Consider the following 16,373-nt stretch of genomic DNA (forward strand, 5'->3'; position numbering starts at 1 on the left):
TCCTCCCACAGCGCCTCCCGCCGCCTCGGCGTCGATTGACGCCCTCCTCCTCCCACAGCGCCACCCGCCGCCTCGGCGTCGATTCACGCCCTCCTCCCACAGCGCCACCCGCCGCCTCGGCGTCGATTGACGCCCTCCTCCCACAGCGCCACCCGCCGGCTGGGCGTCCTCCCACAGCGCTACATGCCGCTTCGACATCTCAGTTCTTTTTCTCTTTTTTGGTATCTGCTGTCGCTATAGTTTTCTTTTTTACCATTTGCTAGTTCCATAAATCTCTGAATCCTGACCAGGGATTTCTAAGATGCACACAGGCCTCCTGTACTTTTATGAGGCTGTTATGCTTTGGCTCGTCCAAAAACTCCACAGCATGGCATTGCAAGTTAGCACATCTGGTTTACAGTTCGATATCCTGTCAATGGCAGCAGTTTCCACAGCGCATAACAGTACAATTGCGGACTGACATCATGCAACATGTGCTTAGCTTGATCAAGGTAACTGTCCCAGTCCAGAGTACCTTGGCCCTCTCCCTGCACATCTGGAGCATCTGGTAAAGCACAGAAGAAATTAAACATTTTCCCTGCATGTACGTGTCTCGTGTGCAGCTCCATTCAAAAAAGCCAGACGAGTTTTCAAACGAGTAAATTACCAGGTAAAAAAACTGGACAAGTGCCTAAATATTTTCTGCTTTGGATGTCTTGGGCTCAGTTTTTTAATCTCTATTTTTGCTGTCTTTTTCCTATACATCTAACCCCTTTGAAAAGAACTTATCGACCTCAACAATCATTTATAGCAGAGGATTCCACATTCCAAGCACTATAAAGATTTTTTCTAGCCTTCCCTTTAATGGTTTTTTTTTAGATTTCGATATACAGCACTGAAACAGGGCCCTTCGGCCCACCGAGTCTGTGCCTACCATTAACCACCCATTTGTACTAATCCTACACTAATCCCATATTCCTACCACATCCTCACCCGTCCCTATATTCCCCTACCACCTACCTATACTAGGGGCAATTTATAATGGCCAATTTACCCATCAACCTGCAAGTCTTTTCTGTAGCTATCTTAAGTTGTGTCTATTATCATCGCACTGTTGTATCTAACTTTGCTGTACCTGGTCCACGTCTAATACCGTATGCCAACGGAACTATAGCTTAGTTGGTGTAGCCTTGCTGTTGAATCGAAATTGAAAACTCCAGCCCCACTCTCAAGCACCTCCATGCTGTCACACTGACATCATTAAAACAATTTGTGCCTTTAACACATGTAGAAAATACAGAAAAATGATTGAAACTGGACATGGAGGTTTAAGAGAGTGAATTCCAGAGAAACCAATCTGGCTGGCTAAAGCCAGAGTCACCAATGGTGGGATGAAAGGAAGGAGTGGGGGGAAGGACAGAAATCTTATTCGAGGGATTCAAACAGGCAGTTACACTAGGGATGGGCTCGGAGCAGAAAGGTAGATGATGGGGTGGTAGTCAGTGAACATAGAGTAGTTGGAAGTTTTTTTTAAGACGGGGGTAACAACAGCAGTATTGAAACAGAGAAGTAACCATTTACAATACCAGCTAGCATAAGGATAAGGAGCTCAGTGGGAATGAATTGAAAGAGATAGGTTTGGAGAAAGCAATGGAGGGATCTGAGAAATCAAAGATGGTAGTTTCAGTGCTCAACTGATAGCACCCTCAACCAAGTCTGGTCACATCACTGCAAGAGGAGAGGTGGTGAGCGGTAGGAAATATCTAGTCATGAATGCTCTAGGTATCATTTGTGTGGGACAGTCTTCCTGAAACAGCTGCTCTTTTCCAGTTTGTCATTTTGATGTTTGTATGGTGTGGATTTAATCCATCTAGGGTGACACACTAGTGCAGCAGTGATAAAACATAGGAACAGTAGGCCATTCAATCCATCGAGCCTTTTCCAACTTCTGTTAGATCATGGATGATCTGTACTTCAACTCCATTTATCTGCCTATGCTCCATAAGTCTTGATACCCCAGCCTAACAAAAATCTATCACTCACAGTTTTGAAAATTCCAATTGAACGAACATCCATAGTCTTTTGGGGAAGAGAAGGATCCAGATTTCAAATACCCTTTGTGGAAAAAGTGCCTCCTCATTGCACACTTAGATGTCCTAGCTCCAATTCTAAGAGTATGTCCTGTTGTTCTGAATTCCCCTCACTAGAGGGAGTAGTTTCTCTGCACCTAACCTCTCAAATTACTATTTTGAACACTTCAAAATAGATCACCCCTCAGCCTTACATATTCTGGACAATACAAACCAAGTTTATGCAACCTGTTCTTATAATTTAACTCAAGTCCTCGTATCAGTCTGATGAATCTGCACCGTAACTGTTCAAGACCATTATATCCTTCCTGAGGTTCATTACCTAAAACTGAATGCAGTAGTCCAGACATCTGACCAAGCTTCTGTACAACAGAAGCATTACTTCCTCACTTTTGTATTCCAGACCCTCTAGATGAAAGCCAACATTCCATTAGTATTTTAATTACCTTTTGAACTTTTGCACCAGCTTTTAATAATTTGCATACATGGACATCCAAATCCCTTTGCTCCTCCACAGCTTTTAGTCTCTCACCATTAATATATTACTCATTTGTTTTTCTCTGATCCAACATGGATAACCTCAAACTTCCCCACATTGAACTCCTTCTGCCACAATTTTGCCCACCCATTAACATCTCACACTGAAGTGTGTCTGCAGAATCTCATCGACAGGTTTGCGGCTGCCTGCAATGAATTTGGCCTAACCATCAGCCTCAAGAAAACAAACACTTTGACCACCGATCCATCAGGCAGTGGTCTGCACGGAATGTCCTCAAGGCCCTACGGGAAAAGGAGACGGGGGATCCTATAGGAAGGTTCCCCGAGCAGACTGCCAAAGTCATTTAGCAGAATGCCTCATCACCAGAACTTTCAAACAAGCACCAAGATGTAGCTTGGCTGGTGGTGAGAAGGGCCCTCTCCGTCAGATCTTTCCTGCACGCCCGAGGTCTTGCCCCCTCCGCGCAATGCCCCCGCGGTGGCTGCGGTGGGGAAGAGACGGTTGCCCACCTCCTCCTGGAATGTGTCTTCGCAAAGCAGGTGTGGAAAGAGATGCAGTGGTCTTTGTCGAGGTTCATCCCAAGCAGCTCTGTAACACAGGACTCTGTGCTCTACGGGCTGTTCCTAGAGACGCACACCGAGACAAACATCAACTGCTGCTGGAGGACTATCAATTCGGTGAAAGACGCCCTTTGGTCTGCCCGAAACTTGCTGGTCTTCCAGCGCAAAGAGTTGTCCACGACCGAATGTTGCAGACTGGCACATTCCAAGGTCCAGGACTACGTGCTGAGGGACGCAGTAAAGCTTGGGGCAGCCGCAGCAAAGGCTCAATGGGGAAAGACCACAATGTAAGGTCCCCCCACCAAGCTGAACTGAGGGGCTGGATCCATGGGAAACCCTTCGAACTGTATTGGGAAAATTTTCATTTGCTGTAAATGTAAAAATTTAATTGGCATGATAAATGTGAAATGGAAGGGTTGTGAAGCAACTCATGATTGTATTGAAGGAAACTGATCTCCCTTGCAATGTTTGTATATTTTGGTGCTGTTTGAAACTGTTTGGCAATGTATTTTTTTTTTTTTTTTTTACAGATTTTTATGAATAAAGTATATTTTGGATATTAAAAAAAAATCATGGGACAGGACGTCAGAAATGCTCCATCCATCAATATTGGCGACCACACTCTGGAAGTGGTTCAAGAGTTCACCTACCTAGGCTCAACTATCACCAGTAACCTGTCTCTCGATGCAGAAATCAAGAAGCGCATGGGAAAGGCTTCCACTGCTATGTCCAGACTGGCCAAGAGTGTGGGAAAATGGCGCACTGACACAGAACACAAAAGTCCGCGTGTATCAAGCCTGTGTCCTCAGTACCTTGCTCTATGGCAGCGAGGCCTGGACAACGTATGTCAGCCAAGAGCGACGTCTCTATTCATTCCATCTTCGCTGCCTCCGGAGAATCCTTGGCATCAGGTGGCAGGACCGTATCTTCAACACAGAAGTCCTCGAGGCGGCCAACATCCCCAGCTTATACACCCTACTGAGTCAGCAGCGTTGAGATGGCTTGGCCATGTGAGCCGCATGGAAGTTGGCAGGATCCCCAAGGACACATTGTGCAGCGAGCTCGCCACTGGTATCAGACCCACCGGCCGTCCATGTCTCCGCTTTAAAGACGTCTGCAAACGCGACATGAAGTCCTGTGACATTGATCACAAGTCGTGGGAGTCAGTTGCCATTGATCGCCAGAGCTGGCGGGCAGCCATAAAGGCGGGGCTAAAGTGTGGCGAGTCGAAGAGACTTAGCAGTTGGCAGGAAAAAAGACAGAAGCGCAAGGGGAGAGCCAACTGCGAAACAGCCCTGACAACCAATTTTATCTGCAGCACCTGTGGAAGAGTCTGTCACTCTAGTATTGGCCTTTATAGCCACTCCAGGCGCTACTCCACAAACCACTGACCACCTCCAGGCGCTTACCCATTGTCTCTCGAGACAAGGAGGCCAAAGAAAGAAAGTCCAGACATCTGACCAAGCTTCTGTACAACAGAAGCATTACTTCCTCACTTTTGTATTCCAGACCCTCTAGATGAAAGCCAACATTCCATTAGCATTTTAATTACCTCTTGAACTTTTGTACCAGCTTTTAATAATTTGCATACATGGACATCCAAATCCCTTTGCTCCTCCACAGCTCTTAGTCTCTCACTATTAATATATTACTCATTTGTTTTTCTCTGATCCAACATGGATAACCTCAAACTTCCCCACATTGAACTCCATCTGCCACAATTTTGCCCACTCAGTCTGTATGTTTGTTTGAAACTTCCTGAGTGCTGCAAAGTCAGAGATGCCATCTTTCCGACAAGATGTTAAATTGAGGGACTGTCTGTCTGGTTCAGGTCAATGTCAAGGACTTTGTGTTATTATTTGGTTTCCGATTGTAAGACAAAATGAGTGCTGTTTGCGCTCATTGGAAAGAAAGAACTTGCATGTATACAATAACTCTGAATATCTCAAAGATTGTTACATCCAATAAATTATTGCTGAAATGCAGTTACTGTTATGTAGTATGAAGCAATCTTAGTCTTTAGGTTTTTTTAAAAAAAGAACACAGATCTGTATCACTCCCAATCACTGACTGCTGGAAGGAACCAAGAAATTGGTCTCCGCATTTAGGTCACAGTGTTCCTTGGGTGTGGGAATTCCTGATCACCATCTTGTCTTCACCCATGTCCACAAGCAGTAGGGAACACAGGAGGATTCAAATGTTATGCCCCCCATGGTCAAACAGCCCATTGACACTTTCTAGACTCACACATGAACAGCCCCTTGGGTGTGCTACCTGAGTGTAGGTGGCAGTCTTGCCATTGTAACCCAGCAAGAAAAAAGGGAAAAATTGACAAAAAATAAAAATGATGTGGACAAGCATACGATCAGTTTCAAGGCCTCTATCAATGCCCTTTAAACTTTTGGTAGGGTTTTATAAAAAAAAACTATACAAGGTGCATTCAGTGAATCTCAACCACATAGACATAGCTTCAAATCAGAGTTTAGATATCTTTATTCAAAAGTCTTTGACAAACTTTTCTCTGCTCAGAAAGAAAGTGTACATGTGCTATTTGTAATTAGTCAGTGCCCATGGCATCTGGTGTTAAAAGTGAACATGGTGTCCCACCACACAACAAACTCAACACCCAAGGACTAGATTTTGAACCCAGCAAGATTATCTAGTCCTCTACCAATTATTGAATGTAAGGCACAGGTAAACTGTAGCATTTCTGTACAAGTCTCTTTGGCAGACAAGCATCAGAGAATAAACCAGTTACTGAGCAAATCATTTGGGAGTTGGCCCTCCCATAGCAGCAATGGAATAAGGAAACCAAAATCAGTAGATTATTGCACATTGGAGATGAGCAGGAAGCAAGGTTCATACAAAACAGGCAGCTTTTCTCTGGAAGGGAGCTGAAAGTGACCCCAGTCCTATTTTCACTTGCCTTCCCTATGCCTGCTGAGACAATAGGAAACGATCGCATCGCTCCAACATTGACTGGACGAGGGCCCTGCAAAAGAAAACTGAGCTGTCAGTCACAACACAGGGCAGTTAATCACATGATTTTTATTTTGTCCATTTTTACCCATCCTATCCCAAGCCTGGACAGTGATTGTACTGTGCCTTTTACTCTATTGTGGGAAAATCACAATCAAGCCTAATCTTCTCACCCAACATCCAGAGGCATGCAATTTTCCAGCTGGAGTCACTGGATAGTGCTCACAAACAACCTGCAAGTAGAAAAACATCCCAACGCCCTTCACAGAGGAGAAATAGAACAGATACCAAGCCTTTGTAGAAGTAAGTTAGGAGAGGCGACTAAATGTTTGGTCAAAGTGGTGACTTCAAGAAGGCTTTTAAAGTTAGATAAGGGGCACAGTGGGGAGTTTGTCTCATCCCTACTCTCTGAGCTAAGGTTTTGGGATACCAATGAGATGTGGTGGGAAGAGGTGAGGCAAGGATCTGTGGATTAGCATTTTAGATTCAATGCATTGGGAAACAAGGATGCAGTTACAGAATTTTAGATGATTTGCAGTTTCAGAGAATGGAGGTTAGGAAGCTATCAATGAAGGCACTGGAGAACCAAAAATGATCAATGTGACAAAGGCCTGAAAATGATTCCAGCAGAATGGAATAAGGAGTCTTAGTAATAGGATATTGGAGTGAAAGTTTAGCTCCAAGTCACATTAGCTGAAGTTGTGTACAGCCTGACGGAACAGCCAGGGAGAGCAATGGAATCAGTGACAAGGGTGCGGAGAGGCTGAACACGATGATTTTGGTTTTCCTGATGTTCAATGGAAGGAATTTGTGGTCCATCTACAACTTCTAAGACAGGCAGTATGACAGAATCAAGGCAGTCATAGAAAGTGAAGAGGTAGAGCTAGGGGTCATACAGAAGCTGATCCTGCGTCCACAGATGACATCACCATCAGCAGTACAGTGATAATGAAAGGAAGTGGCCAACTATGAATCTTTGGGCAACTACAAAGCTCACCATGTGGGACAGGATTAGAAGTTAGCTCTCTCAAAGAGTAGCACAGGCATGATGGGCTAAACGGCCTCCTTCTGTGCTGTATGGGTCTATGATTGCTGGAGAATCGCTGCCTGTGTTGGAACAGGTGGGAGTGAAACCGGCAATCTCACAGAAGTCGGCCACAGAAGAGAGGCGGTGGGAGGGCAATGTGGTCAAATACTATGGCGAGATCAAGGAGCAATAAAGCCCCAGAGCTATAACCACAGAGGATATCATTGGTAACTTTGACCAGAGCAGTCTGATTGCTGTTGAGTAGGCCAGAAATCAGACTGAAGAGATTTGAATACTGAGTTATGGGACAGGTGAGCAGAGCTGGAAACTAACACATTCAAGAGCTTAAGGAATGGGAGGTTGGAGAAGGGGCAACAGTTGGAGATGATGTATGGGTAACCTTGACTGATTTTCCTTCCCTAACCCAGACACACAAAGGCCAATTGTGTGAGCACGACTGTCCTCCACCTCAGCTGAGATCAGCTAACACATCCCAGACCAGAAACCTGGAACTTTCTGTTCTGTAAGGCTTAGTGCTACGCTGAAAGTGCCTTAACCCACTAGGGTAGCTAACTAAATACTTTATAAACAGGTTCATCTAAGCTGGGCTTGGAGCCCTCTCTCACCTCTGTCTTTTCTCTGCAATTCTTAGGATGTCACACACTCTGACGAATCTCTTAGACATGTTCCCATGCAAGCCGCTGTCCTGTAGCATAGTGAGTGCCCGGTCTGGGCCAATTGTCTTCGCAAGGAGAAGAGCTACATTCTCCAGGGTGATACTATTTGAACAATCAGAGTCACTATTGGGAACATTGTCTCCATTCTGCATAGTGGGACAATGAGTGATGTCAGGATGATTCCGAACCAGCTCCAGAATAAACTTCCACTCCTCCAGTGTCTCGGGCATCAGACCTAAACAAGACAGACATGACTTTTATCATTTTCCTTAAACCTGTTCATTAACTGGTATTAGCATAGGACAGTACAACAGGCATATTCACCCAGTCTAGCCTGCTACAGAAGACAGTGCAGTGTGGACTGGGTCAGCCTGGGTAGAGTTATACAAGACAGTGCAGTGTGAACAGACTCAATCCAGCCAGGTTTTCCCAAGACAATATACTATGGGTAGTCAAACCAGGGTTACTCAAGACAGTGAGTAACCAGGGAGACAGATTGAGTTCAGTTAGAGTTACTCTGACAGGGCAGCACAGTGTGAACAGATTCCTTGTGCCCAGGATTACAGACTCACAGGTTTGCCAGGGCAACATGCACAGACTGAGTCTATCCAGAGATAATCAGACAGAGCACTGCACTAAGATTGTTGGCAACACCAAATGACCACATTTCAGTACTTCACACACCACCACTGTCTGGCTCCATCATCTGAACAGAACTCCTAAATGAAAACTAAGCCAAGTTTCTTTCAGATCTGCTTCAGCCTAGAACAGCACTAGCACAATAAATCTACTGGGGAAACCATGTGCATGTCCAGAAACATTAATGATGACTTCAGGCAGCAGTTTGTCAAAAATTGAAAGACTTTGGGGAGTGTGTTTAAAGGTACAAAACTCAAAAAACCTAAACAATTGACTAAACAATGAAATACAAACCATTCTGTTCATCAAGTAGACTCATATCATCAAGGTAAATAATGACAGTGAAAGCTTCAACTCTGTACTCTAGCTGCAGACAAAGTGACAGGTAAGCAGGCCAGAACCTGAGAATGCAAAGAAGCCCATATTAAAACATCAGCCACTTCTCCATCAAGAGTTAAGGAATAAGGTGCTTGTAAACTCCTGAACATGCCTGTATTCCCCAATAGTAATTAAAGCATCACCTCTAAACAGACACTTAGCTTTTCGACATACTGATCTCACTTTCACTCCATTACCCAGCCCATTACTTCATTCAATATCTACCTGTGCATTACCCATCTCTCCATACTGATCCCTCCTCCTCCTCCGTCTTTCCCAACACGTGCTCCTCCCCTTACTTTTCCTGTGACCCAGCCCCTCTGCTCCTCCACTCCTTTTCTCTATTACCCAGCCACGGTACGCATCCCATTAATAATTCTGCTTTTTCCTATTTAACACGGCTTTATCTACCCCTCTCCGTAGTAATACCCCACCCCACTCCCTCTTTTCTGTTACACACCATGGCACTCATCTTTTTCTCTCCATTACCCAGCTATGTATTCCTCCCCTGCTCCTAGTTGCTAGTCACGTTTCTTCTCTACCTACACTCCCTTTCTCTCCAATACACACTCAGTAGTACTCCCAGTTTCCCTCCAACACCCAGCTATGGTACTCACCCCCTTCCCTCCAATGCCCAGCTATGGTATTCACCCCCTTCCCTCCAATACCCAGCTATGGTATTCACCCCCTTCGCTCCAATGCCCAGCTACGGTATTCACCCCCTTCACGCCAATGCCCAACTATGGTACTCACCCATCTCCCCTCCAATACCCAGCTATGGTAGTCACCCATCTCCCGCTTCCCTCCAATACCCAGCTATGGTACTCACCCATCTCCCACTTCCCTCCAATACCCAGCTATGGTAGTCACCCCCTTCCCTCCAATGCCCAGCTATGGTACTCACCCATCTCCCGCTTCCCTCCAATACCCAGCTATGGTACTCACCCATCTCCCACTTCCCTCCAATACCCAGCTATGGTAGTCACCCCCTTCCCCTCCAATACCCAGCTATGGCACTCACCCATCTTCCGCTTCCCTCCAATACCCAGCTATGGTATTCACCCACATCCCTCCAATACCCAGCTATGGTACTCACCCATCTCCCGCTTCCCTCCAATACCCAGTTATGGTATTCACCCCCTTCCCCTCCAATACCCAGCTATGGTACTCACCCATCTCCCGCTTCCCTCCAATACCCAGCTATGGTACTCGCCCATCTCCCGCTTCCCTCCAATACCCAGCTATGGTACTCACCCATCTCCCACTTCCCTCCAATACCCAGCTATGGTAGTCACCCCCTTCCCTCCAATGCCCAGCTATGGTACTCACCCATCTCCCGCTTCCCTCCAATACCCAGCTATGGTACTCCCCCATCTCCCGCTTCCCTCCAATACCCAGCTATGGTACTCACCCATCTCCCGCTTCCCTCCAATACCCAGCTATGGTAGTCACCCCCTTCCCTCCAATGCCCAGCTATGGTACTCACCCATCTCCCGCTTCCCTCCAATACCCAGCTATGGTACTCCCCCATCTCCCGCTTCCCTCCAATACCCAGCTATGGTACTCACCCATCTCCCGCTTCCCTCCAATACCCAGCTATGGTAGTCACCCCCTTCCCTCCAATGCCCAGCTATGGTACTCACCCATCTCCCGCTTCCCTCCAATACCCAGCTATGGTACTCACCCATCTCCCGCTTCCCTCCAATACCCAGCTATGGTACTCACCCATCTCCCACTTCCCTCCAATACCCAGTTATGGTATTCACCCCCTTCCCCTCCAATACCCAGCTATGGTACTCGCCCATCTCCCGCTTCCCTCCAATGCCCAGCTATGGTACTCGCCCATCTCCCGCTTCCCTCCAATGCCCAGCTATGGTACTCACCCATCTCCCGCTTCCCTCCAATACCCAGCTATGGTACTCACCCATCTCCCACTTCCCTCCAATACCCAGCTATGGTACTCGCCCATCTCCCGCTTCCCTCCAATGCCCAGCTATGGTACTCACCCATCTCCCGCTTCCCTCCAATACCCAGCTATGGTACTCACCCATCTCCCGCTTCCCTCCAATACCCAGCTATGGTACTCGCCCATCTCCCGCTTCCCTCCAATACCCAGCTATGGTACTCACCCATCTCCCGCTTCCCTCCAATACCCAGCTATGGTACTCGCCCATCTCCCGCTTCCCTCCAATACCCAGCTATGGCACTCACCCATCTCCCGCTTCCCTCCAATACCCAGCTATGGTACTCGCCCATCTCCCGCTTCCCTCCAATACCCAGCTATGGCACTCACCCATCTCCCGCTTCCCTCCAATACCCAGCTATGGTACTCACCCCCTTCCCCTCCAATACCCAGCTATGGTACTCACCCATCTCCCACTTCCCTCCAATACCCAGCTATGGCACTCACCCATCTCCCGCTTCCCTCCAATACCCAGCTATGGTACTCGCCCATCTCCCGCTTCCCTCCAATACCCAGCTATGGCACTCACCCATCTCCCGCTTCCCTCCAATACCCAGCTATGGTACTCGCCCATCTCCCGCTTCCCTCCAATACCCAGCTATGGCACTCACCCATCTCCCGCTTCCCTCCAATACCCAGCTATGGTACTCACCCATCTCCCGCTTCCCTCCAATACCCAGCTATGGTACTCACCCCCTTCCCCTCCAATACCCAGCTATGGTACTCACCCATCTCCCACTTCCCTCCAATACCCAGCTATGGTACTCACCCCCTTCCCTCCAATACCCAGCTATGGTACTCCCCACCTTGCTGCTTATATTTTTATTTGGTGATAATGCTTTCTCATACTTAAGAAACAGTGGACAATTTAAAATAGGAGGTTGTTCGTGTAGGAGATTACCACTCTCAATCTGTCGAACTCAGCTTTGGTGACGCTGGAGCTAAAGAATGACGATGATGAGACTTATCCTCATCTCCAAGCCATCAGTCATCTGCCTCCAATGCACTGTGAATAGTCTGCTTTTTATGACCTATTGCAGTTCTCATTTCCTTCATTCATGCCCTCATTGACACCAAGATCTAATTTATCACATTTTGGATTAAATTCCTTTAAGATCAAGTGACAGCTTTTGGCATTTGCACATGATCCCTACTCACAGGGAGCAGTAAAACTTTACCTTCCATATTTCTCACTAGCTCACCAATGGTGCTGATTCCTGCAGGGACACAGCTTCACAGATACAGACACATCGTTGGTATTTCAGACAATTAGTGATTTTTCATTGGAGTCTAGAGTGGCTACTCAGCAGTTGTGACATAACATTGGACATCCACACCTACACTCCACTAGGATAATGATATGGAAACCACAGAGAAGTGATGGATAGGAAAAGCCCCACTGGTCCATCGGGAGTAGGAACCTCCTTATTTTTTCCGATCTATTTCAGGGCAGTCAGGTTAATTATAAAGTGTCCCAAAGGCTGCTCCAGCAGAGATAAGCCAATTCAACACAGACAGGAACTGTAGCTTTCTGGTCTATACAGTTTAAATACCCACTACACCGTTGGTAGACAACCAATTAATTTTTAAATCATTTTTCAGCCTTGTATGAGCAGAGAAACAGCAGCATGGTACTGGTGGGGAGAATACTGGTGGACTTACCCATAGGATTTACAGATGTCTAACATTTTTTTTTTTGTTGCAAGATCTCCCGGAAGCTGAGCAAAGTAACTGATCAGCTGAGCGTAGCCCCAGGTAAATCGATGGGAGTGAGGCCTGAAAGGTAAAATCGACAGCACCATTTACTTAAACCTGAATTACAATATTAGATTAGGTTTCCCATTCATCCAATCCTACTTCCTCATGCTTAGCAGTAGCATTCACATTTCTGAGTAAGAAGGTTGTGAATTTAACTCCCACTCCAGAGACTTGAGCACAAAATCTAGACTGACACTCCAGTATTAATGGAGTGCTGCTCTGTTAGAGGTGCCGCCTTTCAGATGAGATGTTAAACCAAGGGCCCGTGTGGTTTCTCAGGTGGATGTAGAAGGATCCCATGGCACTATTTTGAAGAACAAAGGGGTTGTGGCCAATATCCCTCAACTAACAACAAAAAGAAATTATCTGGTCATTATCACATTCGTGTTTGTGGACCTTACTGTGCACAAATTGGTTGCCATGTTTCTTACCTTATAAAACAGTGACTACACTTCAAAAGTAGTTCATTTGCTGTAAAGCACTTTGAGACCCCCAAAAGTTTTCTAAATACACTGTGACTACATTTCATCAAGCACTTCACTGTCTGTAAAGCACTTTGGGATGTCCTAAAAGGTGCTATGCAAGTCTTTTCTTTCAAGGCTGTTCTGTGTAAGGCTGGGTATAGAAACTCAGAAATTATCTCATTTAACAGACTAAAGTCTGTGTTTCTGAGGATGAGCTGATAAGCGGTCATAAGAAGTGCCTTCCTGACAAAGATTAACTTCTTCTGGGCTGATTCCAACTTTATTGTACGAGTATTGTGCTGTTTAGTATCTTGCAACATCATTTTGCTTCAATATGTTACTTTAGCTGTAAATCAATCAAACCAAATAGTTTTGCTTGTATGCAGTAGTGTATTAGTTATTGTTCTGAGCAAACATGAAAACATGTGGGCCATCCCATCTATTCTTCAGGATTAAATTGTTAAACCTAGGCTTTGCTAACCTATTTCCAGCAGAGAATAAAGACATAGGTTTCAGTTCACAGGAGACTCAGTCTGCATATAGGAATTATAACCTAGCAGGGAATAAGAGAAAGGTATTGAGGAACAAAATACAATTTGTAACAGGGAGAATCAGTATCCTTTTGCTCTGCACCAACCGATTACACAATCGGGTTCCTGACAGATTTTCTCAGAGCAGCCATTGAACACACCCTCAGCAACCTCCTACTGTAATTATATCATTTGGAAGTCATTCATAAAGGGCTAAAATGAACCATTACAGAATTTTATGCAGTTCATAAATAAGGCAATTCATTTGTTGCAGCAAATGATTTGTTACCACACAGATCTTTCAACTTTCAGGATTTTGAAGCAAAACTGCAGAATTTGCGAAACAAATTACACTGCACACGATAAGTGGATATCTGCAGAATGTGTGGCAGATGTCACAACCCATCAAACTATTTACTCTATTCACATACAGTGTGCATTGTGCTGCAGGCCTTAGTGAACTGCACATTATAACAGAGGGTAACGTACTGTATGGCATTACACCCAACAGCAAGCTTCAGAGCACATAATGTGTCTCCTCCTTACCTGGGATTTCCGTCAATATCAGTGGTGTCAGTCCTCTGGGGAGCATCATAAGATACAGCAAGTCGCAGCCAATCCAATTTTCGTGATTTGGGCTGAAGAATGGTCTCTAACAGATGCAATCTGTTCACAGGAAACAGAAAGAAAATCTTTAGCTCAGGGTCAGACAATTCTTTGCAGGGAACACCACATTTCCCTGAACTCAGTAGTGGCTGAAGACTGCTTTCATTATGTGTTTTTGAAAAACCTTTCCCCTAATTATGCCCCCCATCTCTTTTAAAAGCACAAACTCTGCTGGATATGGTTCCAAAGCATCTTATCCACATGGCCATTCTTCACACAAGAGTCCAGACAGTGGGGGATAACTTTAACTTTGGACGATAGCGTAAAGAGGTGATATTGGATCAGTCACCTTTTATACATCTCTCCCAATTTTGATTTCCACTGAGGACTAATCGGAAATTGCCCAAAGTCAAAATTAGCGCCATTGCATGCTGCCAGGAAATTAAACTGTGGAGAATGTAGTGCGGTTAAGTATGATCCTGTCATAACCCAAGATGGACATGCACTGGATAGTAATGAGGAGCACACACTTGGACGCATTTTTCTCTCTCCTCAAGTCTCAGGTTCAGAAGTCAAATTTAGCATACCTAATATCACCACAGCTGACAGCACCCTGTGCAGCACAGAGAAGGAACTGAACACTAAACCAAGGAATTTCACTAGTATCTGTGGTCCTCAAGGTGGCTTATTCAAAACACATTTTAAATTCTTGAAACTTCCAGAATAATCAGAGTAGAAAAGACTAGATTTTGCTCTCATGAAGAATGCACACAAAAGGTCGAATTGATGTAAAGCTCGAGGGAGGCTCATCTATAAAGCTTTGAATGATTCACAGAGTACTAACTGGATAAACTGGAAGCCATAGTACACAGCAGATATATATGTGTGCATTTCTCTATGTGACAAACAACATGGTTACATGTACACATCAAGACTAGAGATTCGGGCTGATCAAACACTAACCTTTGGTCCTCTGGCTTGGATTTAACTAGGTTGTCGACATATGCCAAGAAGTGAGCTGGTTGTTTTTGACACAACTCCTTGATGTCAGACGGGAGAATGTGGGGATGGAACTGCACAAGAGACCTCAGTGCAATTTCACCAAACTTTTCATACATTCTGTAGAGATTACATAACAGGGAGAGATGGCTATCATCAACAGTCTTAAATGTGGCTTTCACAGAGGACCACAATCCCAATCAGTGTCCCATTGAAGGGCCAATCTCAGGATTACTGCAACATATTACAGCTGTGATTTCTCCAACAGTAAACCCAATTTATATCATTCCACTTCCATGCAAGCGGAGAAAGAATGACTATAGAACCAATAGTTCAATTAAATCACTATTTTAATAGGAGCTTTTAATTTCCTGCAAGGAAGGTGGCTCCTAATAGGATTAATTTGTCTTCATTTGGTGGGAAGCAAGAAAAGGATTGAAAACAGAAACCCAGCTTAGTCAATATCCCATAGCCAGAAATGGAGGCTCAGAATCTAAAAGCAGGAAATCGGCAAAAGGTTACAGACTCCATATACACTGTGAATACCAATGCAGGGACAGCTTGGCTTAATCTAACAATGTTTAAATTATTCAATCTAGTCCTGAAAGACAAATGGAGGAGACAGTGAGGGGAGAGACACTGGGCCAGAATTACACTCCCAAAGTACTGGGAGAGCTGAACCAGAATACTATTCCCACAGTGCAGCAAGGATGATTAATAGTATAGTAATAGTGCATTAATAGCAGATGGTACACACTGGAGCCATGGTGCGCTGGTGGTGGAGGGAGTGAATGTTTCCTATAATGAGTGAATCCTATTAGGAGCCAGCTTCTTTACAGGAAGTGAAACAGCCCTATTAAAATAGAATGATTTAATTGCCTTATAGTGCAGATTTACCTGGCTGCATGTGCCAGTAGGAAAGGGCTCCTTGACTGCTTCTCATCACCCAGTAACTTCAGCACTTTCCGCAGATCTCCATCCTTAATAGTATTGGCGATTGGGTCTGACTGTGTTATCTCTGAAACAGAAATTCATCAAATCGGAGTCAATACAGGCTTAAAGTCTGCCCCAGTCCCAGCACCCGCCTTTGCATCATTTAGCACCGGCATCAAACCAGTTCATCACAGCACCTGCACTTAACACCTATCACAATCCTAGCCACTACGAGTAGCAACCAGGCAGCTCCAAATTACAGCTCCCCACCCTTGGGTCACTCGTTACAATC

General features: G+C 45.3%; 1 protein-coding gene across 1 annotated transcript in view; it reads right to left on the minus strand.

Moving 5' to 3' along the window:
- Positions 1–5,603: 5,603 nt before the first annotated feature.
- The window catches only part of hps5 (HPS5 biogenesis of lysosomal organelles complex 2 subunit 2), a 60,058-nt gene continuing 49,288 nt past the window's right edge, over positions 5,604–16,373 (minus strand). The window contains exons 17-23 of the mRNA XM_068046106.1: positions 16,046–16,166; positions 15,113–15,268; positions 14,090–14,209; positions 12,454–12,567; positions 8,745–8,851; positions 7,761–8,046; positions 5,604–6,120 (exon numbers count right to left, since the gene is read on the minus strand). Coding sequence (XP_067902207.1) covers positions 6,060–6,120; positions 7,761–8,046; positions 8,745–8,851; positions 12,454–12,567; positions 14,090–14,209; positions 15,113–15,268; positions 16,046–16,166 — 965 coding nt within the window. The 3' untranslated portion in view covers positions 5,604–6,059. The remainder of the gene's footprint in view (positions 6,121–7,760; positions 8,047–8,744; positions 8,852–12,453; positions 12,568–14,089; positions 14,210–15,112; positions 15,269–16,045; positions 16,167–16,373) is intronic.

Source organism: Heterodontus francisci, chromosome 14 (assembly GCF_036365525.1).
Source record: "Heterodontus francisci isolate sHetFra1 chromosome 14, sHetFra1.hap1, whole genome shotgun sequence".
Taxonomy (NCBI): Eukaryota; Metazoa; Chordata; class Chondrichthyes; order Heterodontiformes; family Heterodontidae; genus Heterodontus; species Heterodontus francisci.